The sequence below is a fragment of the Taudactylus pleione genome, unplaced genomic scaffold, assembly GCF_031769625.1.
Source record: "Taudactylus pleione unplaced genomic scaffold, aTauple2 ptg000258l, whole genome shotgun sequence".
Lineage (NCBI taxonomy): Eukaryota > Metazoa > Chordata > Amphibia > Anura > Myobatrachidae > Taudactylus > Taudactylus pleione.
In genome coordinates, this window is record NW_028284660.1 from 409914 (window position 1) to 435877 (window position 25964).

Sequence of the window (25964 nt, forward strand, 5' to 3'; positions counted from 1 at the left end):
GATTAAATAGCTCTAATAACTGAGGTATAAATGTTTTGTTATGTTTTTTGTATAACTCCAAGGGGACCCCATCTAAGCCAGGGGCTTTACCATTTGGGAACGACTTGAGGGCCACCTCTACTTCCTCTAATGTCAATGGGGAGTCAAGGGAATCCCTTGCCTCCGGGGAGAGTGTCGGGAGTAATACAGCAGACAGAAATTCACGCACCTCCTGTTGTGAATGGACCAACCTAGACCTGTAAAGGCCAGAGTAGTATTTAACGAATTCCTCAACAATATCTGGGGTACGTACATTTCTACTTCAGGGTCCATAGGGGGTCCACAGGGTTGACCTTGGGGATATAGCTGGATCAGGATCCATGGGCACCACACAGTTAAGCTTTTAGCTCCCAGGATGCACTTGGGTCCTCCTCTATATCCCGCCCCCGAGCCACAGGCACCTCAGTGTAAGCTGGTGCCCGGCCGGAGTCGGTCACCGCGCAGGGGGGCTGCAGGAGCAGCCCCCAGAAGCTTTTTATTTTCTAATAGATTTTATTTATTTTAGTTTCTCTTTTTACTACAGACGGCAGCGAAGGGCTGTCTGTACAGACGCCCACGCTGCCGCTCTGATCCCCGACTGGCGCCGTGACGCCAGTACTGATCTGGGGATCGCGGCGGGAGGTCAGAGTCCGTACTAGCCGGACTCTGTTTACCTCCCAGGACTGCTGCCGGAGTCGCCGGGGATTCAGGTAAGCCGCGCGTCGCTGACTAGCGGCGGCGCGCGGAATACCTTAAATGCAGTCCTTTAGCCTCCGGTCCTGGGGACAGACCGGAGGCTGCTGGCAGTGGCGGCGGGCCCCCCCCATAACCCGTGGGACCACTAGACCACCAGGGATAACCGGCAAGCGGGAAGCCAGCATCCCTGGGGTTATGGCCAGCCAGGGGAGGAAGCCTTCCCTGTTCAGCGGCTCCTCCCCTCAGCTCAGTGCGCTTTTCAGCCTGCATGTCTAGCATCCCTGAGCTGCAGTTCACTCGGCCACTCCTCCTCTGAGGTCTCTGGCGGCCAATTTTTTTTTCTACATGTGGCAGCGCAGATCCCTCAGGGAGCACGCGGACCGGTCCCCCTGTGTACCTCTTCTCTGTTAGGACGGCGTACACAGCACTATAGCCCTCCCAGACACTGAATCTGGGCGGTTGAGTGTAGTGTAAAGGTGCAGTGAGTATATCTTCCTGCATGGTATGCGACTTTTGCTAGTGCTGCTGTCTGTATTTTTCTCTTATTACTGTCAGCTTATATCTATCTCTTTCTTTCTTCCTTAGCCCTACAGAGGGCATTACTAGGACAGATGAGTGATGCGGCTTCTTATATTGGAGAAGCTTCCTTGGACGCTAGTCTGCTAACCTCTAGGGTGTCGGCTGCGGCTGTGCATGCCCGCCGCTCCTTATGGCTGAGGTCCTGGAGAGCAGACGCTGATTCAAACAAGGGCCTGGAGGCCTTACCTTTTAATGGGGAATTACTTTTTGGTCCAGACTTGGATAGGATCGTGGATAGACTGGCTAGGTCCAAGAAACAAGCTTAGAGTGCCAGGCGTCCCTCTTCCAAACAGGAAGATAAGCCTTCCGCCTGATGGGACGGGCCTCCCTCTGGGGGATCCCAGAGGGGAGGCCGACTTCTTCAATTCGCCCAGAGCTGGTTCGATACCACCACCGATGCCTGGGTGCGAGAAGTGGTCTCCCAGGGGTACGCTCCGTGTCTTTTCGGCGCAGACCGCCTCACCAGTTTTTCTGCACGAGTCCTTCTCAGGACATAGCCAAGGCTATGCTTATCAGGGAGGCTATAGACTCCTTGCTGACTGCAGGGGTCGTTGTACCTGTTCCACAATCTCAGCATGGGATGGGGTACTATTCTGCTGTTTCTGGTACAGAAACCCAATGGCTCCCATCGACCCGTTCTAAATTTAAAGTCTCTGAACAGGTTTCTCAGGATTCCCAGGTTCACAATGGAAACCTTGTGTTCCATAATTCTGGCTATGGAACCAGGGGATTACATGGTCTCCCTGGATATCCAGGACGCTTACCTCCATGTGCCGATAGCAACGTCACATCAGAGGTGTCTGCGATTCGCTCTGTTGCACCGTCACTACCAGTTCCGGGCTCTCCACAGCGCCGAGGGTGTTCACCAAGGTGATGGCAGTTATGGCTGCCCACCTTCGGAACCAGGGGGTACGGTTGTTAGCGTATCTGGACGACCTCCTATTGCTGGCAAGCTCTCCGGAGGTTCTGCTGCAACATCTCCAACTGACGGTGGCTTGTCTGCAGATGCACGGGTGGTTAATAAATTGGAGGAAGTCATCCCTGATCCCATCTCAGCAGATGGTCCATCTGGGGGCCCTCCTAGACTCTCATCAGCAGCGGATCTTTCTAACTCCAGAAAAGGTATCTTCCCTACAGTTGCGGATACGCAGTTGCCTGGATTGTGCCAGTCTTTCGGTACACTCGGCAATGAGAGTGCTGGGTTCCATGGTGTCGGCATTCGACATGGTGGAATTTGCCCAGTTTCACTCCAGGCCTCTGCAGAGGCTGATTCTAGCAAACTGGAATGGGTTGCCTCACCGGATCCGGTCACAGACGCTGGTGCTATCTCCGGATGTACGACAGTCCCTGAATTGGTGGCTTTAAACAGCTCACCACCTCGAGGTTCGCCCCTTTTGGATCCCGGACTGGGTTCGGCTCACGACAGATGCCAGTCTTCGGGGTTGGGGGGCGGTGACAGGCTCCTTGTCACTTCAGGGTCGTTGGACAGCGGAGGAAGCGGCTCTCCCCATCAATGTTCTGGAACTAAGAGCTGTGTACAGGGCTCTGCAGTCGGCCGGCACCACTCTTCACGGAAGGGCAGTGCAAGTGCAGTCAGACAACGCCACCACGGTGGCGTACATCAATCACCAGGGAGGAACTCGCAGCCGGGCTGCGATGGCAGAAGTGTCTCACATCCTAACCTGGGCGGAGTGCCACTTTCCAGCGATCTCTGCAGTCTTCATTCCCGGAATCCTCAATTGGGAGGCAGACTTCCTCAGCCGTTACGACGTGCATCCAGGGGAATGGTCGCTTCATCCAGAGGTATTCCAACTACTCATGGACAAGTAGGGACTGCCGGAGATGGACTTGATGGCCTCTCGTCACAATCACAAGTTGCCCGTGTACAGGTCAAGGACAAGGGACGACGGCGCCAGTCTGGTGGACGCTCTGTAGGTCAGATGGACGTTTCAGCTGGCATATCTGTTTCCTCCAATATCCCTTCTGCCTTGGGTCCTGCGCAAGTTCTAGCAGGACGGAGGCATTCTGGTACTGGTGGCCCCAGCGTGGCCAAGACGTCCGTGGTACTCCAACCTACAGAGTCTGTCCATCGACGTTCCGTACCTTCCTCCTCAGCGGCAGGACTTGTTGTCTCAGGGGCCCTACCTTTACCCGGATCTGGGTCGTCTGTCTTTGACGGCGTGGCTCTTGAGACGGCCGTCTTAAGGTCCCGGGGCTTTTCTAGTTCCGTTATTTCTACCATGCTGAGGGCACGCAGGCCTGCTTCTGCAAGGATTTACCATACAGTGTGGCACACGTACTTTCAGTGGTGTGAGTCCAGAAACTTATGATCCTCAGGTATTCAGAGTTTCAAGGATTCTGGCTTTTCTTCAGTCGGGTTTGGACTTAGGTTTACGCCTTTCCTCTCTGAAGGTGCACGTGTCTGCTTTATCGGTTTGGTACCAACGTAGAATTGCTATGTTACCGGACGTACAGACTTTTTTCCAGGGTGTTCTCAGGATTCAGCCACCCTTTGTGCCTCCGGTGGCACCGTGGGATTTGGCGGTGGTTCTTTGCAAGGTCCTCCCTTTGAGCCTCTTGAGTCAGTTGACCTCAAATGGTTAACGCTTAAAACTGTGTTTCTCCTGGCTATTGCTTCAGCAAGGAGGGTTTCCGAGTTGGGGGCACTTTCATGTAGTCCCCCCTTCTTAATTATTTTCTCCAGGACAGAGCAGTGCTTCGCACTCGTCCTGAGTGTTTACCTAAGGTTGTCTCTAAGTTCCATATCAATCAGGAACTGGTGGTCCCAGCCTTTCAGTCCCCTGATCTTACAGCAGGGGAGACTTCGTTGGACATTGTCCGTGCTCTGAGTTTATGTTGATCGGACTGTTTCTGTTCGAAAGTCCGACTCCTTGTTTGTCCTCTTTGGTTTTCATAAGAGGGGTTGGCCTGCCAACAACCAGACTTTGGCCCGTTGGTTTTGTTCTGTTATTAGGGAGGCTTCGATACGAGAGCATTTACCTGTTCCAGCCTCTGTTAAGGCTCATTCCACTCGTTCTGTGGGCCCTTCTTGGGCTGCTAAACGTGGTGCCTCAGCTGTTCAGCTGTGTAAGGCAGCCACTTGGTCTTCGGTTCAAACGTTTCTAAGATTTTATGCGTTTGACACCTTTGCCTCTCAGGATGCATCCTTCGGGCGCAGGATTCTCCTTTCTGCACAGGAGCGTCCCCGCCCTTAGTTGAACTGCTTTGGGACATCCCCAAGGTCAACCCTGTGGACCCCCTATGGACCCTGAAGTAGAAAACAAGAGATATGGTAAGAACTTACCTTTGTTATCTCTGTTTCTACGAAGTCCATTGGGTCCACAGGGCGCCCGCCCTGACTCACCTGGCTTCTAATGGGCTGTGTTGCTGGTCACCGGTATTTCCGTCTCCTTTTTCTGTGAGTATGGTTTCTTGTGTGTTCCAGTCTTCCTTCTCTCTGTTCCATATTCTCCTCCGGCCTAGGCTGCTTACCAACTGAGGTGCCTGTGGCTCGGGGGTGGGATATAGAGGAGGACCCAAGTGCATCCTGGGAGCTAAAAGCTTAACTGTGTGGTGCCCATGGATCCTGATCCAGCTATATCCCCAAGGTCAACCCTGTGGACCCTATGGACTTCGTAGAAACAGAGATAACAAAGGTAAGTTCTTACCATATCTCTTGTTATTCAGCATTATCTGACCCAACTAGTTTTATCACTGTATTGGGTGACTTTTTTGTTCAATTCGGGCCAAGTTTGCTAGATAGGAACCGGGTCTATCACCTGATGCATACTGCAAGTGTGAATTAAAAAGTTACTTTTATATTGGGCCTTGTCCATCAAACAAACCTTCCACAATTTTTTGGGCATCCCACCAAGCTTTTTTATTTAATTCTGAACTGTCAGCAATATAGGCTAACTCCAAGGATTTGCATGAAGCCTCCAAATCCATTTCAACTTTTTTATAGCAAAACTTCAAGCCAGCAACTCTACGAATAAGAGAGCCTCTGACAAATGACTTAAAGGCGTCCCACAAAACCGAAACAGATGCTGTACCACTGTTTAATTCAAAAAATTATTTCCACTCCGCCTCCAGCTCGGCTCCAGAGCGCATGCGTGACAGCCAAAACGGATTAAATTTCCAAAATTGTTGGCTCCTCTGACCCTCCAAGTCCAGACTGATTGTTATTGGGGAGTGGTCAGAAATCCCCCTGGTCTCATATGTTATCTTGTGGATTCTAGGCAACAAATCTGGTGTAGCTAAAGCCAGATCAATCCTGGAAAATGTTGAATGTGTGTATGAGAAGCAGGAATATTGTCTCACAGAGGGATACCTCACCCTCCAGGCATCAACCAGGCCCATTCCTCCAACCATATTCGAGAAACCTGTTCCCCTCCCCTGTGTAACTGGAGCAGACATTCCATGTCTATCTAACAGAGGGTCTAATATGTTATTAAAGTCCCCCAAGCATAGAGCAGGTGTTCCCGGGAATAAGGCCAAGAATTCGGCGACCTTTTTGAGAACATCATGGGAGTATGGCGGTGGGATATAATACTGACAATAATAATACGGATATAGAATTAATTTTACATTTTAAAAACACGTATCTACCCCATGCATCACACTGCACCTTTTCCAAAAGGAACTGAACGGATTTCCACACTAGAATAGACGCACCTCGCGACGCTGAAGTATGTGAGGAGTGATATGTCCATCCTATCCATGGCTTCTTTAACGACCACAATCTCCCACCTGTCAAATGAGTCTCCGTTAGACAAATTATATCTGAAGCGTATTTTTTTTACCTGTCTGAACACCAGCGATCTCTTAACCTTCTCGTTCAAGCCCCTCACGTTCCAAGTGAGAACATTAATACTGTGTGAAGCTGTAATTCAGACAGTTACAAAAATATTTAGACAACCAAAGAATCATATGAAGAATAAGTACATGACACCGCACAAAATAGAAAGAAACCACTACAATTGAAAAGAAAAAAAAGAAAATAAACTATCCCATACAACTAGTATGGACCCAACCCCTATACCACCCCCCCCACCCTGTATACCACACCCAACCTAGGCATACCTTATACCTGAACACCCCTATCCACGCTATTAATCTAAACTAAACAATGCAATAAAATATATTACCTTGCTTGCATAAGATAAGTGGAGCAAAATATATAATAACCAAAGAACAAAACACCTGGAGGCCTCCGAACACGGAGTCTTCCCCCAGGGAACAGAAACATATTTTTAGAAACTGCAATATATATTATCCGGTATCTAACCAGCAGAGAAAACATATACGGATCTGACCATATACGACACAATGCTACTGCACACAAATACTATACATAAATATGAATGTCTAAGAATATATAATGTTAGCATCAGACCCTTAGTGATATACGATAATTTGTCTACATAATAACAATACCATTAGAGCAAAAATCATATACACTATAACAGAAACACATTATGTGGCAAACTTGTAACCACGTATAATTGGTGTAACACAAGATAAAAAAGCAGGATATCAATCATTAGCCAGTGCTTCCCTAGCTGGCCTGCGGCGGTCCAGCCACAACGCCGCTTCCCTCGGAGTCGTGAAGAATTTGGTCTCACCATCAGCAATGACACGAAGCTTGGATGGGTATAACATGGCGTATGAAATATTAAGGTCGCGTAGACTCTTTTTTTTTTTTAATCGGGAGAAATCGGGCCCTATCTTTTTGTATTTCCATAGCGAAATCTGGGAAAACAGAAACACGAGTCCCGTTCCATTGTAATGGACCGCTAGTGCTGGCCAATCTGAGAACAGAGTCATGATCACGGAAATGTAAGAACTTCGCTATTAGAGTACGTGGTGGTGCCCCAGGGGGCAGGGGTCTAAATGGCACCCGATGAACTCTCTCAATTGTGAAGTATGATGAGAAAGAGGTAGAGCCGAATGTATCACAGCCATTTTTCCAGGAATTTTTCAGGATTGGTTCCCTCCTCCTTCTCTTGCACACCCACGAAACGGACATTATTACGCCTTAGGCGTCCCTCCATGTCGGACATTTTCCTTTGTATGGAAATATGTTGTGAATCCACAGAGTCTACACGGACACTTAGAGGTGTTATTTTATCTTCCAAAGTGGAGGTGCGAGTCTCCACCTCACCAACTCTCTCCCGCACACTCTGCAGGTCATGGTGTATAATTGAGAGATCAGACTGCACTTTCCCAATCTTTTCTGACAACCTGGTCTCGCACGCTGTCACCGCCTCAAGAACACGTTGAAGCGCAGCGTCAGACGTCTCAACTGAGGTTGCTGATTCTGGAGGGGATTTGCCTCCCTGTGCAGCAGAAGTGGATTGGGCGGGGGGTACTCTGGAAAACTTTTCCAGTTTAGCTGCCGCAGCCGAATTCTTCCCCATCATAATATATATAGGAGGAGCTGACTGTAAATTACTGTATGAGGTAGGGTACAGTAGTGTATAGAATAGATATTGGCAACACCACTACCTTCGTACCTGCGCTTTATATATGAGGCACAGAAAGAGCAGTATTAATAGCTGCTGCCAGGAGGTGAGGTGCAGAGGAAGCTGGGTCCACATATATGTCAGCAGGCAAGACCACAGGTACAGTCCTGCAATATGGGAAGCAGAGCTGAGCGCACACACAGGACCAGGAGGGGAACTCTCACTGTCAGCCACACAGGAAGCCCGCAGGGTGTTTCACAGCTCTGCCGCTGGCCGCCAGGAATCGCCTCCTCCCGTCTCGGAGGAGCTGCTGCCAGTACGCTGCCCCGTCAGACAAGATGGCGGTGCAAGTGATCAGGCCCCATCTCAAGTACAGCCCGCCGCTGGGCAAGTCAACCCCTGCAGCCGCACCAGCTCCGCTCACCGCGGTCACCGCGCCCTCCGCCAGCCGCGCACCGGATTCAGGTCCCGGGGGAGCGATCAGGATAAGCAGGCAGGATGTAAGGGTCCGGAGAGCGCACCAGATCGTGTGCTACAGCATGCTCTCCGTGGCCACGCCCCCGCAATACAAAATATTTAACTTACTCAATACTTATAGTGCAGAAGAGTAAGAAGTCTGCTGGGGAGGCCGTCATATCTACGCCATTATGTAGACCATATTGCTAGAATCTTGACATTGAACATGTCAGCCAATTGCTTGGACCTCAGGGTTAGAAATAGGCTGTGTGTGAGAGGGGGGCTAGGCTTTAGGGCAGAGGCTCCCAATGGTCCTTAAGGCACCCAACAGTCCAGGTTTTAAGGATTTCCATGCTTGACCACAGGTGGATTAACTAGGACCTCAGTCAATTTGATTTAACCACCTGTGCTCAACCACGGATATCTTAAACCTGAACTGCTGGAGGTGCCTTGAGGATAGCGTTTGGGAACCTCTGCACTAGGGAAAGAGTTAAAGATATAGGGTCTATGTCCTAAGCCTTGGAGAGAGAAAGTGGATGGTGATAAAGTACCAACCAATCGGCTCCTAACTCATGTTACAGGCTGTGCTTGAAAAATGTCAGTTAGAAACTGATGGATTGGTACTTTATCACCATCCACTTTATCTCTCTCCAAGGCTCAGTACATAGACCCCATCCTCACCGGTGGAAGTGCTGCACGGTGAGACTGAAGTCCTCAGGACGTCCCTTTCGGACCTGCTGTACCAGGTAAGTCGCCACTAGACCACCAGGGATAGTTTGTCCACATTCATATGGTCATAATGCAACACACAGCATGTCCACATTATATACCGCACCCGTCTGCTAGGGTATGAAGCCCTCCGAGGCTTCAGCCAGTAAGATTTATATAAGGGAGCAGTTTACAACTTTACACAAAGCTGGGAGTTAATATTCCGTGTCAGTAACTTCAAAGCACAATGAGCCTGGAAAGTAGCTTCCCACCCCCGCTAAGGACCTGTTTCAGTAGGGGGGGTCTATTTATTTTTTTTGATGCATGTTGCTAGATAAAAATTAACACAAAACAAATTGTAACCCAGCACCTTATCTTACAGCTTAGCAGTGCTGACCTGAAGGAGCCTCTGGAAAAAGAGACCAAGAAGCTTAACGAACTTCTGGAGAAACAGAGAGGAAAGCCGCCAGGTACACTTGCCTGTGACCCTAGTCCCATACGTTCCTGCACTTGTTTTCTAGTCCCTGGTTCTGACCGTTGAGGATTCTCTTCCTTCTGTTTGTAGCAGTCATCATCTCCCCAGAGGAGGAGTGGGAAGCCATGCTGCCGGAGCTGCAGGAATCCCTGCGGATCCTGGAGCAGGAAAATGAGGACAGTGAAGAGGCCGTGGAGGAGGCAGATACTCCCCAGCAGCTACATGAACACGTTCTGCTACACCTGAGGAAAACCAGTTACAAGTCAGTGGCAGTGGCTATGGGAAGCCCATGAGGCCAGATCACTGGAGCTCATGCTGAAGCTGTCTCTCTCTTTTTAGACGTGCCATCTTTCTGGTGAAGAAAGGACTCTTGTGCTTCCCAGAAGACTCTGTGTTTGCTGTGGGACAGGACTCTGAGGACGATGCCTTGCTGACCATTCTGGAGCACATCTTCACTGGTACTGGCTGCTAAATGTTGTCATTCTAGTGGTGGTAAAGTACCCTGGGGTTTATAGGCCCTTCCTCCTGCATGATGGAAGAGAACTAGCCTCCTGCCTATAATTATTGGGAGGGTGGGGGAATATCCTACACTTTGCCCATTGCTAATCTGTTATTTACTCGTGTGCCTGACGACTGTAATCCTCTTTGAAGCCTGGGTTACTTGCTATCGAGCCAGGATAATCCCCTAGTACCGCTACTGGGCAACTGCAGTCGGTGCCAGCATTTGGCGGAGTAAGCTGGTCATTCCGGCTCTTTCCAGTCATGGGGTTCCCCATAGTTTCTTTGAACCTCTTGGGCACTCGATCTTTGGGGTGAAGTGGCTCAGCCTGGAATGTGGGTATCTTAAATTTAATTATCAAGTCTGGACCTCCACCACTATGAGAGGTATTCAATATGGGAGCGAAAAGTCCGTGGTCCACAGTTCGCTCCACATCTGAGATTTTTCTGGGATAAAGTATCGGGCGCGTGCCCGCTTTATCCCCGTATTCAATATAAAATCTACGAAAACGGGACCTGGCGAAGTGGGATTTGCTATTAAACTACGAAATTTTCCTGAAAAAATTGTAGGACCCCCCCCCTAAAGCTGTAAAAACATGGGGGATCACTATGGGTACCCCCGTTTTAGCCTGCAAATGAAAGTCGGGGATTTAAATAGCTGCGGCAGGTGCTTTTTTCCCAACATTGAAGAAGTGATGCAGAAGAGCACTTAGGTTATTTTTTTCGGTTTTTTTTAAGTGGTCCCATCAAATTTGGGGTACATGAAAATGGGTACTAGCATATTTTTATGTCCCTAAAGTAAGTTTTTTTTTAAATTCTGCAACTGTGCACCTGCCGCTATAATTCTATTCTAGAAAACACCTGCTGCATACTTGCAGAATAGCCCTGAACCTATTTCCCTATTGTTAAACAATTTTTTCCCATTTTTTTTTTTTTTTTTTACCCTAATTTTTAAATTAAATTTTTTGGGGTGTCCCTATTTTATTTTTTTTTAAGCCTGCACCCCTAAACCCCAATTCTGCACTTTTTTTCGCCACCTATTCAGTGGTGAAAAGTTATCCCCGTTTTTTTATTTTTTTTTCAAAGACTTTGAACCTGCGAAAAGTCTTTGAAATTGAATACAGTGTAAAAGCAAAACCTGCGATAATGACGTCATAGGTGCGAAATTAACGCAAAAACAGAATTTTCGCTCCCATATTGAATACCCCTGTATATCCCTTAGCCTGACAGTGGTTTTTTTTTTATTATTATTATTTTCAGATTGCCAGCTGGAGTAGGGTGCTCTGCTTAACTGCTATTGGCAGCAAACTTAAAATTGGATTGCTATTTATATTGTATTGTACAAGTGACAGGGCTAGTGAAAGTCAAAATACCCTACCTACCTACATAAGGGCAGCTCCCGGACAGACTGACAGACACTCACTGTCAATAGGTGGCACCCTAACAGTCCAGGTTTTAAGGTAGTTCTTGCATTCTGCTTGTCTTTTGTCAGCTGTAAGACACTAGTGCCCTCACATAAATGCCTGACCAGCTGTAGTGTTACCACCCTTACTAACCATCAGCTCACTGACCAACTGAACAAACGCGTGTCCTGTACTTCCCTCACTGGCTACACAGGCAGAATACAAAGCCCCAAGCAACATGGATAACAATACAAACTGTACAATTTCTCTACCTTTTAATGGGAACCTGACTAGGGCATGCTATATGTAGGGTGAAAGGACCAATTAAGTTTATTGGCTTAACAGGAATGAAGTATCACACTTATGGTGCTCGTTTTGGTGAGAATAGTGGGCGTTGTCCTTGGTCTGAGGCCACTGAAGGACGGGAATTACACCCCTGGTGTCTAGTGGAGCACCTGGCTTATGGTCTTGTGCAACGAGCTGGTGCCCAGTCCTCAGTGCCTTTAATAAGCATAGTGCCTACTGTTGGGGTTTAGTGAATCATAGAAGCTCCATGTTGCCTTAATGTAAGCGTTTCTGGTATTGTGGAGGTGCTTGTTGAAGGCTTAGCGCCTCCACCAAGATGGCGGCTGACAAGATGTGGTGCATGTAGGCCTAGTGCCTACCTCCTGTGTTTCACTTTGGGCACTGAGCCCATTTACTAGGGGCCCATGGTTATTGGGGACCAACTCCGTTGTAGACTGGCGGTGCCCCTCAAGACTGATGGGTGTCATCTACGTACCCGTTCTTTTGACCTAGGTGGGCACCAATGAGTATCCCTTATACACGATGGCCTTTCTATGGAGTGTAAGATTCCAAATCTTCATCTTAACTGGGGGTGTCCTCTCATTCATCCTGTATCCCTTTTTTACACTTGTCGCTGGCTCCGCTTCAACAATATCTACTTTCTTTGTTAGCACTTCTGTTGCCCTCTACTAATGAACTGCCGGTGCAAGGGGCTGGAGTTATGGTGGGTACACATTAGATATATCTGCAGGTGATGGTTGTTCGTACACTGAACAACCATCATCTGTGTCTGCCGGCGTGTCCCTCCCCCCCTCCTCGTGGCTGCCGCTGTGTGTGTGTGTGTTCGGTCTGCAGACCGCCCATACACACCGGCCAATGGACAGATATGTCTGCAGACATTCTCTCCACCGGCTGTGCAGCACAGCCAATGCGATATGTTGGTGAACGCCGACGTTCTCTGACATATCGCAGGTACACACTGCCCGACGGGCAGCAGATACATTGGGCGATCAATTGACCGCCTGTCACCGACTCCGCCCACTGCGCCATGGGCGTTTAACGATGCTGCCACCACCAAACTCTACCATCGGCGTTTGGAACCGCTTATTAGGTACCCTCAGGCTCCTACGTCGGCACCTGGAACCGCTTCTGCTGCGTATGCGTTTGACTAACTGCGGCCACACCTCCTGTTTGGTGTTGGCTGTTCCCACCTGGTCCCTCACAATGGACCAGGTCTGCACGGTAGCTGGCAGAGGGCTTGAACTTGGAGACACAGAGCTCTTACCCAGAACAGCAGGAGAACGGAATAGCGTTTTGCGCAATTCTGTTGGTTGCAGGATTGCGGTACAATTGAAGTCAGGCAAGATGTTTATTGCTCAAAGTCTTAAAAAAGACCCTCCCTTCGGATTGAAGGGGAATATCAGCATACAAGATGTTACAGGAATCATACAGCAGATTTTCAAAGATGTACCACATACAGGAATCTTATCAGCAGCTCTTCTCCTCAAAGAAGTTACAGGGTTGAACACATACAGGGCTCACAGTCCCTCTTTTTATGTCATTCTTACACACATCATCATAGGGGGGCAAATCCACCTTGTGTTCCCTCTAGCCAATCAGGCTATCTCAGAAAAAATAAATTAACAACATATTACATTTCAAAGGAGTCACTCAATTTCCTCCTTCCTAATCCACCAACACAAACTGATTTATCATACATTATACTGTCTCCTAAAATGTTCATATAACATTTCACAGGAAATAGTAAATGACATTCATCCTTATCAATTACTTTGGCTTTTCCAACCTTAACACATTCAGTGACATCCAAAAGGTTCTTAAAAACAGATTGTCTTTTCAAAGGAAGTTCTGTACATGAAGGGTTTGGCTATATGACACCATTCACACAGAGAACTTCCAGTCATGCCTATTAATCAGACCTCCTGCTAAGGGAATGACAATTAGCATCTTGTTTCTGCAACAATCATGAAACAACAAACTTTTCCCCCAGAAATGCACACACACAGGAGATAGTCTCAAGCCTTTTGTCTTAAATGTTACAGCCTTCTAAAACAAAACAACTTATACATTAATTATAAGTGCATTTTCTCTACAAAATATACATTTAAACCATATAGTGCATAGCCTATTAAATATACGTTGCTTCATGCACTAATGCATTGAAAATCAGCTGCAGTGCATTACAGCAATACATATATACCTTAATACAGTTTATTATAAACCATGTGCAGTGTGCTTTTACACTGTCCTTTTAAAAATGGCACAATGGCATGAGGGTTAATCCTCTCAATGCCTTGGCAGCCAATTTAATCACGTGTGGTCGGCCTCCGGCCACATCGACTATTTGCCGATCTTGGCTCCCACGATGCTGAAGATCTCCCTCTCCCTGCCCCCCCCCCCCCCAAATCTAAACACAGAATGCATTTGTTATATACACCTTATACACACAGCCTGCAGGTCATTTTATACAATATTTTCAATAATCTTGAGGCTCAAACAAAGTTTGTGTACATACATGAAATTCATTTGTTTTATATACACCTTATACACACAGCCTGAAGAAGGTAATTTTATACAATATTTTTAATAATTTGTGCCTTTAGACAAAGTTTGTGTATATTGAACCATCAAAAATAGGTTTCATTTTCTCTGTCATGGTAAAAATATTCCGTATTTTGGAATATTTGGATATGGGAAACTCAACCTGTATTATGTTAAACAAAACCATTGCTTGTGGCTGCCAATCATTGACCTTTTAAATAATTTCATTTGGTCCTGGACAACCAACCCGAGGCACCCAGTTTGGGAACCACTGCTCTAGATAACTGGTCTCCTTTTCAGTGGGCGATTTTTGTAGTGTCACCTTGCACCCATGTTTAGTTTCTTGTGGTTTTTTTTTTAGCCTGTTTTTTTTTTTTTTTTTAATATATGAAACAAGGTTTTTGGTACTTTCTCTCCCTTCGTTCTAATTAGCTTCTGTTTTTCTAGCACAGCCTGTAAAATGACAGGGGTTGGTTTGTACTTTCTCTTTCCATGTTATCTCCAAGATTTCTTATCTCCCCCTTAATCCCTTCACTTAATTCTCCCCCTATCAAATCTTGGAGAGAGATAGTGTTTGTGTTGAACGATGTTGTTCTTCACGTTTGTAATCCTCCTCCCATATTTGCTATGTCACTTGAAGGTTTCTTGCCGTGGTCTCAGAATGAGAGTGACGAGTCCTGGCTTGTGTCAGAAGCTGAACCTGAGCTATAGCTTTGCTCTGTGGGCCTGATTCAGAGTTGGGCGCTGCTGCTTCCGCTCTTGCGTCCGTGGCTGGAGTCATGGCTGCGAGTCTATGCAAATGCAGCACATCCCCTGGTGTACAAGCCTGCATCTGAATGCAAGGACTGCGGCACCCACTACGAGCATCTCTGCATGCTGTAACACTGCCGGTGATTCTTTACATGCCACCATCAGCGCACCAACCACACTTGCACCAGCCCTATGGCAGGTGCCGTTTCTCCAGCCTTTGGCAGTTGCTGTGCGTCTGTAAATGCAGCCGATTGCGTTGACAAGCCTGTGACACTCCATTACATACCCATGAGATGGACACTTTTTTTTTTTTGCAATTCTAGCCATCGCCCAGGAACGCCCATCGCTTTTCTGCCCCATCTCTGATGCTGCCTTTACTGAACGCAACAGCACCTTTGTGCGTACGCTCATTAACGCATGCGCTATAGGCCACTTGAGAAAAAAATGCGCAATTGCAAAAAAAAAAATCGCTTCACTGTATGAACTTCGGCATTACAGATGTGTCCCCATACATCTAGCTTCCTTGCGCTTTAAACAGCCATGCCAGTCGCGTCATACTGTGGCGTGACTGTAGCGCTGAGCTGCTATTCATGTGACTTTTTACATTTTTTTTTTTTTAACGCACAAGCAGTTTCTGCTGATTAAAATATGCAGCATGCCTATATTCTGTGTAATGCAAATATGTATAGAATAAGTGCGCAATAACCTTTTGAGATGCTGCTACTTAGGCGCATAAAACACGTATCCACAGTTGTGTTAACAGAAATAGGCGGAGAATAAAAGAAATAAACCCAAGAAAAAGTGCTTCTCAATGGACACATTTACATAAACCTACAACACCCGGTGTGGGCACACAGATATATCTAATAATCACCTTTCATTTGTTGGGTCTTGGTTTGGAAGTGCAATATATTTTAGCACTAACCGTTTTATTAAGGGTTAATTGCATGGTGTGCTCTTTTCTATGTTTTTGTACCCTATAATAGATATGATTTAGGGGAAAGATACATTTCTGCAAAATTCATTCCCATGGACCAAACAAATATAGGGTGATTATTAGATATATCTGTGTGCCCACACGGGTGTTGTAGGTTTATGTAAATGTGTCCATTGAGAAGCGCTTTTTCTTGGGTTTATTTCTTTTTTCTACTTCAGGGTTCATAGGGGGTCCACAGGGTTGACCTTGGGGTATAGCTGGATCTGGATCCACGGGCACCACGCAGTTAAAGCTTTGCTGCTCCCAGGATGCACTTGGGTCCGTCCGTCCTCTATACCCCGACCACAGGCACCTCAGTTTTAGTTGGTGCCTGGCCGGAGTCAGGTCACCCTGGGCAGTGGGGCTGCATAAGCAGCCCCTAAGCTTTAATTAAATTTTTTGCAAAGAAGAAGATTTTATTTTATTTTTTACTATCTTCAGAGCGGCAGCATAAGACTGTCCATCTGGACGTCCATGCTGCCGCTCCAACAGCCCCGCTGGCGCTGCGACGCCAGTACTGATCTGGGGATCGTAGCGGGACCCCGGAGTCAGTACTAGTGTGGCTCCGGGAGCTCTCACTGACTGCTGCCGGATTCTAGGGCGGGGGGGAAAATGCAGTCTTTCAGCCGCCGGTCTCTGGGGACAGACCGGCGGCGCTAGTAGCGGCGGCGGGCTCCCCCTCTTCAGGAATACCCCGCGTGACCGCTGGCCCCCGGGGTGTAAGTACCGGCGGGGAACCGGCTTCCGCGGGGGTTTAGTACTAGCAGGGAAGGCAGCCTTCCCTGCTTTAGTGGGTCCTCCCCTCAGCCCAGCGCGCCTTCTCTCGTGTGTGCTGGCGTCGCTGGGCTGTTATCTCCTGGCCACTCCTCCTCAGTGCTCTCCGGCGGCCATCTTCCAGGCAGCATCGCAGATCTCCCAGGCGGATAGTGGACCAGTCCCCCTGCGTACCTCTCCCCTGATCAGGACAGTGTTCGCAGCGCTATAGCCCTCCCAGACACTGAATCTGGGAGGTTGATTGTAGCTGAAGGTGCAGTGAGTATAACTTCCTGCATGGTATGTGACTATTGCTAGTGCTGCTGTCTGTGCTTTTTCTACTTACTGTCAGCTTTTTATCTATCCCTTTCCTTCTACGGCCCGCAGGTGCGTGGGGGAGGGGTGTTCTTTCTGTATACCTCACTTATATAGATCTACGTATTTGTGAGGTCCGTCACATACTGCGGTGTGCTACTCAGTACCAGATTGTGGGCTGTTTGTGTTGCATACTTGGGAGTGCGCAGGTGTTATATGCCTTTACCTCTTTTCGGTGATACATTTTTTATTGCAAAAGTTTTGTGTCATGTCTGATGAGGAGAAGGAGCGCTCCGTGGCTCCTGTGTTGTTTTCCTGCCGACACTGTTCGGCAGGGGTTGACAGGGCGGATTTGTCTCAGGACGGTCTGTGCGGACGGTGTCAGCTGGTACCTGGTCCCTCTAAACCCCCAGTGGCGCAGGATCCTCCGTGGGCGATGTTTACACAAGTGCTGGCGTCGATCGCAGACCGGCTGGTGGTCCCGACTGCGGGCCCTTCTAGAGCGTTGCCCCAGCCTACCATCCCCCGTTCCCCGGGCGTGACTCGTCTGTTGCAGTCTCCTCCCGGGTCTCAGACTGTGGGTCCTTATGCGGGTTTGCCTGTGTACGTGCAATCTCCCACGGTACCACAGCAGTCGATGGTACCGTTTCAGGGGTATCCTCAAACTGTACCCCCTCCCTGGGTGGATGTCTTCCCCAGCTCTGTTCAGAGCCTGGCGACTTCGTCATCGGCCTTTCAAACTATGTTGCACAGTCATTTGCCACCAAGGACGTCCAAGCGATCCGTTTCGGCTTCATTGGCGGCACAGTTTACGGACACGGACGTGTCTTCGGATGACTGGGAGATCCATGAAGACTCAGCCTCCACCTCCTGGGCCCCAGCATCCGAGTCAAAGTCCTCCATTAATGTACCGGCATTGGTTAGGGCGGTGCGGGCCATCCTTCATATAGAGGAGGATGCGCCGGCTCCCAGGTCGAAGTACCCTAATTTTAAGAAGGCCAAGGTAGCTTCGACGGTTTTTCCCCTGTCTGACCAGTTAACGGATCATATGGCAGGGGCCTGGCAGTTGCCCAGCAAGAGGTTCCAACCGCAGAAACTGTTGGCTTCAAACTATCCTTTTCCTGAGGCTCATTGCAGGAAATTGGAAACTCCGCCTGCCATGGATTCCCACGTTACCCGCTTAATTAAAAGCGCTACGCTGCCTTTGCCTTCGATCTCGTACCTGAAAGATCCCACGGACAGGAAAGTGGAGACTTGTTTAAAGTCTATCTACTCTCTCTCGGGGGCGGTTGCCCGTCCGTCCATGGCCATCTCTTGGGTGGCTAAGGCCATCGAGAGCTGGGCCAACGCTTTGGAGGATACCTTTCCGGAAGATGCTCCGGAGATCCAGAGAGCGTTGATAGGACAAATGAGGGATGCGGCTTCCTACATTGGGGAAGCATCGTTAGATGCAAGCCTGCTGACCTCTCGGGTGTTTGCTGCAGCGGTGTCGGCACGTCGGTCCTTGTGGCTGAGGTCTTGGAGAGCTGACGCAGACTCCAAAAAGGGACTGGAGGCCTTACCTTTTAATGGGGAGTTGCTTTTTGGTCCAGACTTGGACAAAATTGTGGACACTCTGGCTAAGTCTAAATCAGCCTTCCTCCCTTCGGCTTCTGCACCTACCAAAGTACGGAGCTCTGCCTTTTGGTCCTTTCGGGTTCAGGGCAAGGCCAAAGGTCAGTCCTTCCCGAGGCAATCGGCGACCAAGGCCGCTTCTAAAGCCCAAGAAGCAGGCCTGGAGTGCCAGGCGCCCTTCTTCCAAGCAGGAGGATAAACCTTCTGCCTGATGGGACGGGCCTCCCTCTGGGGGACCCTAGAGTGGGAGGCCGACTTCTTCTATTTGCCCAGTGCTGGCACAATACCACCACGGATGCCTGGGTTCGAGAAGTGGTCTCCCAGGGGTACGCCCTGTCTTTTCGGCACAGACCGCCCCACCAGTTTTTCTGCACGAGTCCTCCTCAGGATACGACCAAGACTTTACAGATTCAGGAAGCCATAGAGTCCTTGCTGAAAGCAGGAGTCATTGTTCCCGTTCCTCAATTACAACGAGGGAAGGGGGAATATTCTTCTCTGTTTCTGGTGCAGAAACCCAATGGTTCTCATTGCCCTATCCTCAACTTGAAGTCTCTGAACAAATTCCTCAGAGTTCCCAAGTTCAGGATGGAAACGTTACGTTCCATCATTCTGGCGATGGAACCGGGGGATTACATGGTGTCCCTGGATATCCAGGACGCCTACCTCCATGTTCCGATAGCACCTTCGCACCAGCGGTATCTGAGGTTCGCTATCCTTCAACACCACTATTGGTTCCGGGCGCTACCCTTTGGTCTCTCCACGGCACCGAGGGTGTTCACGAAGATTATGGCGGTCATGGCCGCACATCTTCGGAACCAGAATGTACGGCTGCTGCCGTATCTGGACGATCTCCTGTTGCTGGCGAGCTCCCCGGAGGTACTGCTTCAACATCTCCACCTGACGATCGCTTGCCTGCAAGCGCACGGGTGGCTAATAAATTGGAAAAAGTCCTCCCTGATTCCATCACAGCGGATGGTTCATTTGGGAGCCCTGCTGGATTCTTGTCAGCAACGGATTTTCCTGACTCCGGAGAAGGTCTCCTCCCTGCAGCTGCGGATACACAGTTGCCTGAGCAGTTGCCGCCTGTCGGTCCATTCGGCTATGAGAGTTCTGGGGTCCATGGTGTCGACATTCGACATGGTGGAATTTGCCCAGTTCCATTCCCGGCCCCTGCAGGGGCTGATTTTATCGGAATGGAACGGGTTACCTCACCGGATCCGCTCTCAGATGCTGGTGTTGTCCCCGGAGGTTCGGCAGTCTTTGGCTTGGTGGCTTCAGACAGCGCATCTGGTCGAGGCGCGCCCCTTTTGGATCCCGGACTGGGTCCTGCTCACGACGGATGCCGGTCTTCGGGGTTGGGGGGCAGTGACCGGCTCATTATCGCTTCAGGGTCGTTGGTCCGCGGAAGAAGCACTTCTCCCCATCAACATCCTGGAACTGCGGGCAGTATACAGGGCCCTGCAGTCGTCCGGCCCCGCTCTTCACGGAAGGACGGTTCAGGTGCAGTCCGACAACGCCACCACGGTGGCGTACATCAACCACCAAGGGGGTACTCGCAGTCGGGCAGCAATGTCGGAGGTGTCTCGCATTCTTGCTTGGGCGGAGTGTCACGTTCCAGCGATCTCGGCAGTCTTCATTCCCGGAGTCCTCAATTGGGAGGCGGACTTCCTCAGCCGTCATGACGTGCATCCCGGGGAATGGTCGCTTCACCCAGAGGTGTTTCAGCTACTCGTGGACAGGTGGGGGCTGCCGGAGCTGGACTTCATAGCCTCCCGTCACAATCACAAGTTGCCCGTTTACGAGTCAAGGACAAGAGACGCAGGCGCCTGTCTGGTAGACGCACTGTCGGTGAAATGGACATTTCACCTGGCGTATCTGTTTCCTCCGATATTCAAGCAGGACAGCGGCACGCTCGTGCTGGTAGCTCCGGCGTGGCCCAGACGTCCTTGGTACTCCGATCTCCGATCCTTGGTACTCCGATCTCTCCATCGACGCTCCGTACCTTCTCCATCAGCGTCGGGACCTGTTGTCTCAAGGGCCCTGCCTTTACCCGGATCTGGGTCGGCTGTCTTTGACGGCGTGGCTCTTGAGACAGCCGTCTTGAGGTCTAGGGGTTTCTCCAGTTCGGTCATTGGTACCATGCTTAGGGCATGCAAGCCTGCTTCCGCGCGGATTTACCACAGGGTGTGGCGCACTTATTTTCAGTGGTGTGAATCCAGAAACTATGATCCGCAGGTGTTCCGGGTTTCCAGAATCTTGGAGTTTGTTCAATCGGGTTTGGACCTCGGCTTACGCCTGGCCTCTCTGAAGGTTCATGTGTCTGCTTTGTCCGTGTGGTTTCAGCGACGGATTGCTACACTGCCAGATGTTCACACCTTTTTCCAAGGTGTTCTCAGGATCCAGCCTCCCTTCGTGCCTCCGGTGGCTCCTTGGGACTTGGCGGTGGTCTTGCAGGGTCCTCCTTTTGAGCCGCTTGAGTCGGTGGAGCTCAAGTGGCTGACGTTTAAGACCATTTTTCTCCTGGCAATTGCTTCTGCCAGGAGGGTGTCAGAATTGGGGGCGCTTTCCTGTCGCCCTCCTTTTCTGATTTTTCACCAGGACAGAGCGGTGCTCCGCACTCGTCCTGAGTTTTTGCCCAAAGTGGTCTCAAAGTTCTACATTAATCAGGAACTTGTTGTGCCAGCTTTTCAGTCACCTGATCTTTCAGCTGGTGAGGCTTCCTTAGATGTAGTCCGGGCACTTAGAATCTATGTGGACCGGACTGCTTCGGTTAGGAAGTCGGATTCTTTGTTTGTCCTCTTCGGTTTTCACAAGAGGGGTTGGCCTGCCAACAAGCAAACGTTAGCCCGTTGGCTTCGTTCCGTTATTTGTGAGGCTTATGCACAGGAGGGTTTACCTGTGCCAGCCTCTGTTAAGGCTCATTCCACTCGTTCTGTGGGTCCCTCTTGGGCTGCTAGACGTGGAGCCTCCGCTGTTCAGCTGTGTAAGGCGGCCACTTGGTCTTCAATTCAAACGTTTTTGAGGTTCTATGCGTTTGACACCTTCGCCTCTTAGGATGCATCCTTTGGGCGCCGGGTACTCCTTTCAGCACAGGAGCGTCCCCCTCTTAGTTGAACTGCTTTGGGACATCTCCAAGGTCAACCCTGTGGAACCCCTATGGACCCTGAAGTAGAAAACAAGAGATATGGTAAGAACTTACCTTTGTTATCTCTGTTTCTACGAAGTCCATAGGGCCCACAGGGCGCCCGCCCTGACGCACCTGGCTTCAAATGGGCTGTGTGGCTGGTCACCGGTTTTCCGTCTCCCATTTCTGTGAGTATGGTTTTCTTGTGTGTTCCAGTCTTCCTTCTCTCTGTTTAGTCTCCTCCTCCGGCCTTAGCTGCTTACCAACTGAGGTGCCTGTGGCCGGGGGCGGGGTATAGAGGAGGACGGACCCAAGTGCATCCTGGGAGCAGTAAAGCTTTAACTGCGTGGTGCTCGTGGATCCAGATCCAGCTATAACCCAAGGTCAACCCTGTGGACCCTATGGACTTCGTAGAAACAGAGATAACAAAGGTAAGTTCTTACCATATCTCTTGTTATTCTCTGCCTATATTCTGTGTGACTGCAGGTGTATCTGCTTGTGAAATGCTACATGACTGTCAGCGGCTGTAACATAGTGACACTAATGTAGCGTGTCGCACACAGAATATGCTGCGTATCATTTTAATCAGCAGAACCTGCTTGTGTGCCCTCTTCGCAGCGCTGTGCAAATAAGACTCATTTGAAGGTAAAAAGTTGCACCAAAAGACGCTCTGCGCTACCGAGTCACGCGGAGCTCCAGTGTTATTTGTAGCGCACAGAGGATAGATGTATGTGGCCACATCTGTACATGCGACTTGGAAAACGGCCCTGTGAGTTCTATTTCAGCTTTCCATTCGTTACTTAAATGTAGTTCTGGGTATTTGTAGGGCCTGCCTTTAAACCCCCTATTGAAGTGTCACACCAGCTCCTTACTTAGCATGGTGACTTTGCTTAACCAAACTTCCTCCATGGGTGCCAGCCTCTGCTGTAAGATTACACAAGTTTCTACTTCAGGGTCCATAGGGTCCACAGGGTTGACCTTGGGGTCTCTGTTTCTACGAAGTCCATAGGGTCCACAGGGCGCCCGCCCTGACTCACCTGGCTTCAAATGGGCTGTGTGACTGGTCACCGGTTTTCCGTCTCCCATTTCTGTGAGTATGGTTATCGAGTGTTCCAGTTTTCTCTTTTTTTCTCCTCCTCCGGCCTTTGGCTACTTACAAACTGAGGTGCCTCTGGCTGGGGGTGGGGTTATAGGGAGAGTGGACCCAAGTGCATCCTGGGAGCTAAAAGCTTTAACTGCGTGGTGCCCGGATTTGGTTCCCAACCTATACCCCAAGGTCAACCCTGTGGACTTCGTAGAAACAGAGATAACAAAGGTAAGTTCTTACCATATCTCTTGTTTTTGGTGCCACTTGCGTGTGACCGGTAACCTAGTGTCCTTCTCCTGCTTGCTGGCAGTGCCTTTCGTGGTCTTTGTGGGATCTCATCTGTTGTGAGGGTCTGTTGTCACCTTGTTCAACTAACGTGTTGCCAGTGAGGGAGGCTCAAACCTTACACATCCTGTTTAGTAGAAGTAGAGGTGCCCATGTTGAGAACTCCCGCAGAAGCGGTACTGTCACTTGCACCCCCTTCCTCTGAAATTGCCCTGAAGACCTTTTCTGTAAATTGCTGTTGCTCTATATATGGAAGGTTATAATGTAGAGTTTGGATTATGTATACTATAGTGTCTGATCTATGGATGATATTTTTATGCAGCAAAGGATAAAGGTTCGGAAGCTACAACAAGCGAGGGAGAAGCGTTGCCCCCTGCAGGGGACGGGACAGCCCCTGAGCAGCTGCTGGAGGAACAGAAGTCTGAGTTAAGCAAGCAGGAGATGCTGGTGCAGTACCTGACCGACGCGCACCATTTTGCAGTAAAGATAGAGGAAGCTATGGATGCAATTAGCAAGATGATGTATGAGGCCGCATCATCAGGTAAATACATTGTTCTCTCCCTGGGCCCCTCATGGAGATTTATAACCCTACAGTTTTTGTTTATGCAGAAAGTGCCACCTAGATGAATTTACTAATCTGTATCTTTCTAGTGGTGCAGGAAGTGATAGAGTTCTTTGTTACGGTGTCGCAATTTGGGGTGCCACAGGCTGTGATCGGGGTACGCCGCATGCTGCCTCTCATCTGGTCAAAGGAGCCCGGTGTTCGTGATGCTGTGGTGGGCGCTTACCGGCAGCTGTACCTTAGCGCTTCCTCTGACTCTGACAGGTAACTAGCGGTTTATTTATCAGTTCTTGTAAGAAATGTTCCAGGTTCAAATCACCTATTGTCCGGCACATACCTGGCTTGGCTACACATACATCTTTCTGAGACCTATACCAATGTAAGGCCTGTGTTCATCATGCAGTGTAGTTTCTTGAGCTGCTTCCCGCCTTATGTCGCGGAAAGGCTGATTCCGCTCACAGCCTATGGAGGTGCGAGCAGAATCGGGATACACTAACTGGCAAATAACGTTCTGCAGGTAAACGCAATCTCCAGATCCCCCTCTGCAAGCAAAACGTTTCATCGGAGAAAGTAGAGTAGAATCTTATTGCTCTTTCCTGGAGCATACATTCATGCTTCTGCATAGACCTTTAAACTATCCATAACTTTGTGCTCCCCAATCCTCACATAACAGTAACTTTTTTTTTTTTTTTTTTTCTCTCCCTACAATACTTGTATGTAATAAAATGGTTTAAAATGTACCCTTTTAATTTTGGATGTAATTAAACTTTTTAATATTGATGTATGACTTCTTTTAAAATGTGAAATATTAACAATATGAAGTATGGATGGGAAAACTCCTCCTAAAACGGCCAGGCTGTCCTTCACCTCTGGCTTAGAAGATAAAACTTTTCAAAACAAAACCGTTGTGAAATTTATGGCCGTTTCAAAAAGGTAAAAGGGAGATAGCCTGCCACATAAGCCGCTAGCAGATGTACCCTGTTTCACCCGGGTATTTACGGTTTCCATTTCCATCTCACCACACCAGTAACACATTAATCTTTCACCTCTATAGTAATGAATCACTGTTATAGTAAGGCATTACCCTCCTTCACCTGTGTACTAACACGTTCCACTCCCTCACCTCTGTAGTATCACATTTTTCTCCCTTGCCCATGTTGTAACACATTCGACATTTCTCTCCCCTGTGTAGAATTTTTTTATTTATTCGGTTCTTAGCGCAAGTTCATATATCTTATTGGCTATCCAAAACACGTGAGAGCCGGGTAGCCAATATGATGCAGTTTATGAGAACCGAACATGTCCGAGTAAATCCGAACCGTACATCTCTATAAGAAATACAATATCTCCCTTACACCTGCAGTAACATATTCCCTTCCCTCGCCCATGTTGTAACATAATTCCTTCCTTCCTTCACCTCTGTAGTATTTGTCCCTAACTCTACACTCCATACTGTACATTTACCACTTAACCCTGCACCCTATACTGTCTTTATCCCTTGACACTTAACCCAATACGGTACCCTTATCCCTGCTACCAATACTGTACCCTTACCCCCATAACCCTGTACCCAATAAAGATGTCTTTACCGAGGTGAAGCAGGAAGCACTACCGATGAGATGTAAGAACATCTCATCGGCCAGAGAGGGAGAGCGCTAACTCTCTCCCCCCCGGCTCTACCAGTTAGAGAGCAGCGCATCAGCCTAGAGCTGATGCGCTGTGTCTCTGTCCCGGCAGGCTCCACTGAGCATGCGCGGGATCTCGCAAGTATCGGAGATCCCCGCGCGCAGCCTGGAGCCGGCCGCAGCAGGGACAGCGCTGTCCCTGCTGTGGGGATAGGCTAGCGCCAGGCTTTAGCTGTCAATAACGACTGCTACAGCCGGCCGAACGGTCATGCGGTATGACCGTTCGTACATGGCCCTGCCGCTCGGCGCTGCTATCTTGTTAGATAGCAGCGCCGATAATGACGGGCGCACAGCGCCCCTGTCATTTACCGCCCAGACCCCCGATCATACATCGGGGAGAAGCGATATCAGTGCACATAATGTGCACTGATACCGTTTCAGGGCTTCGTACATCTCCCCCATTGTATCTTTACCCCCCCAACCCTCTCAACTATTCAAATAGAGAAGCCACACCAACTGCCAGTGATGTTTGGCAGCACTTGGGGTGACAGTTGGTGTTTGAATATGATCTGTGCTACAGCCATGATGAGTCAGTCAGGACTTTGCACAGGACAGTATGGAGACTACTCGTGCATTCCTCCTTGTAAGAAGGCCTGCACTTACGGTGACCGAGCTAGTATTTTGTGGGAGTGCAGAGCGATTAGTGCAGAATAGAAAACTGACGAAGGC

At 49.2% G+C, this 25964-nt stretch overlaps 1 protein-coding gene across 2 annotated transcripts in view; it reads left to right on the top strand.

Annotated features, from left to right (window-relative positions):
* Positions 1-25964, top strand: part of NCAPD2 (non-SMC condensin I complex subunit D2) — a 66151-nt gene that overhangs the window by 22525 nt on the left and 17662 nt on the right. For both annotated transcript variants that reach the window (XM_088480907.1, XM_088480906.1), the window contains exons 12-16: positions 9304-9391; positions 9487-9658; positions 9736-9854; positions 23371-23589; positions 23700-23874. In XM_088480907.1, coding sequence (XP_088337033.1) covers positions 9304-9391; positions 9487-9658; positions 9736-9854; positions 23371-23589; positions 23700-23874 — 773 coding nt within the window. The remainder of the gene's footprint in view (positions 1-9303; positions 9392-9486; positions 9659-9735; positions 9855-23370; positions 23590-23699; positions 23875-25964) is intronic.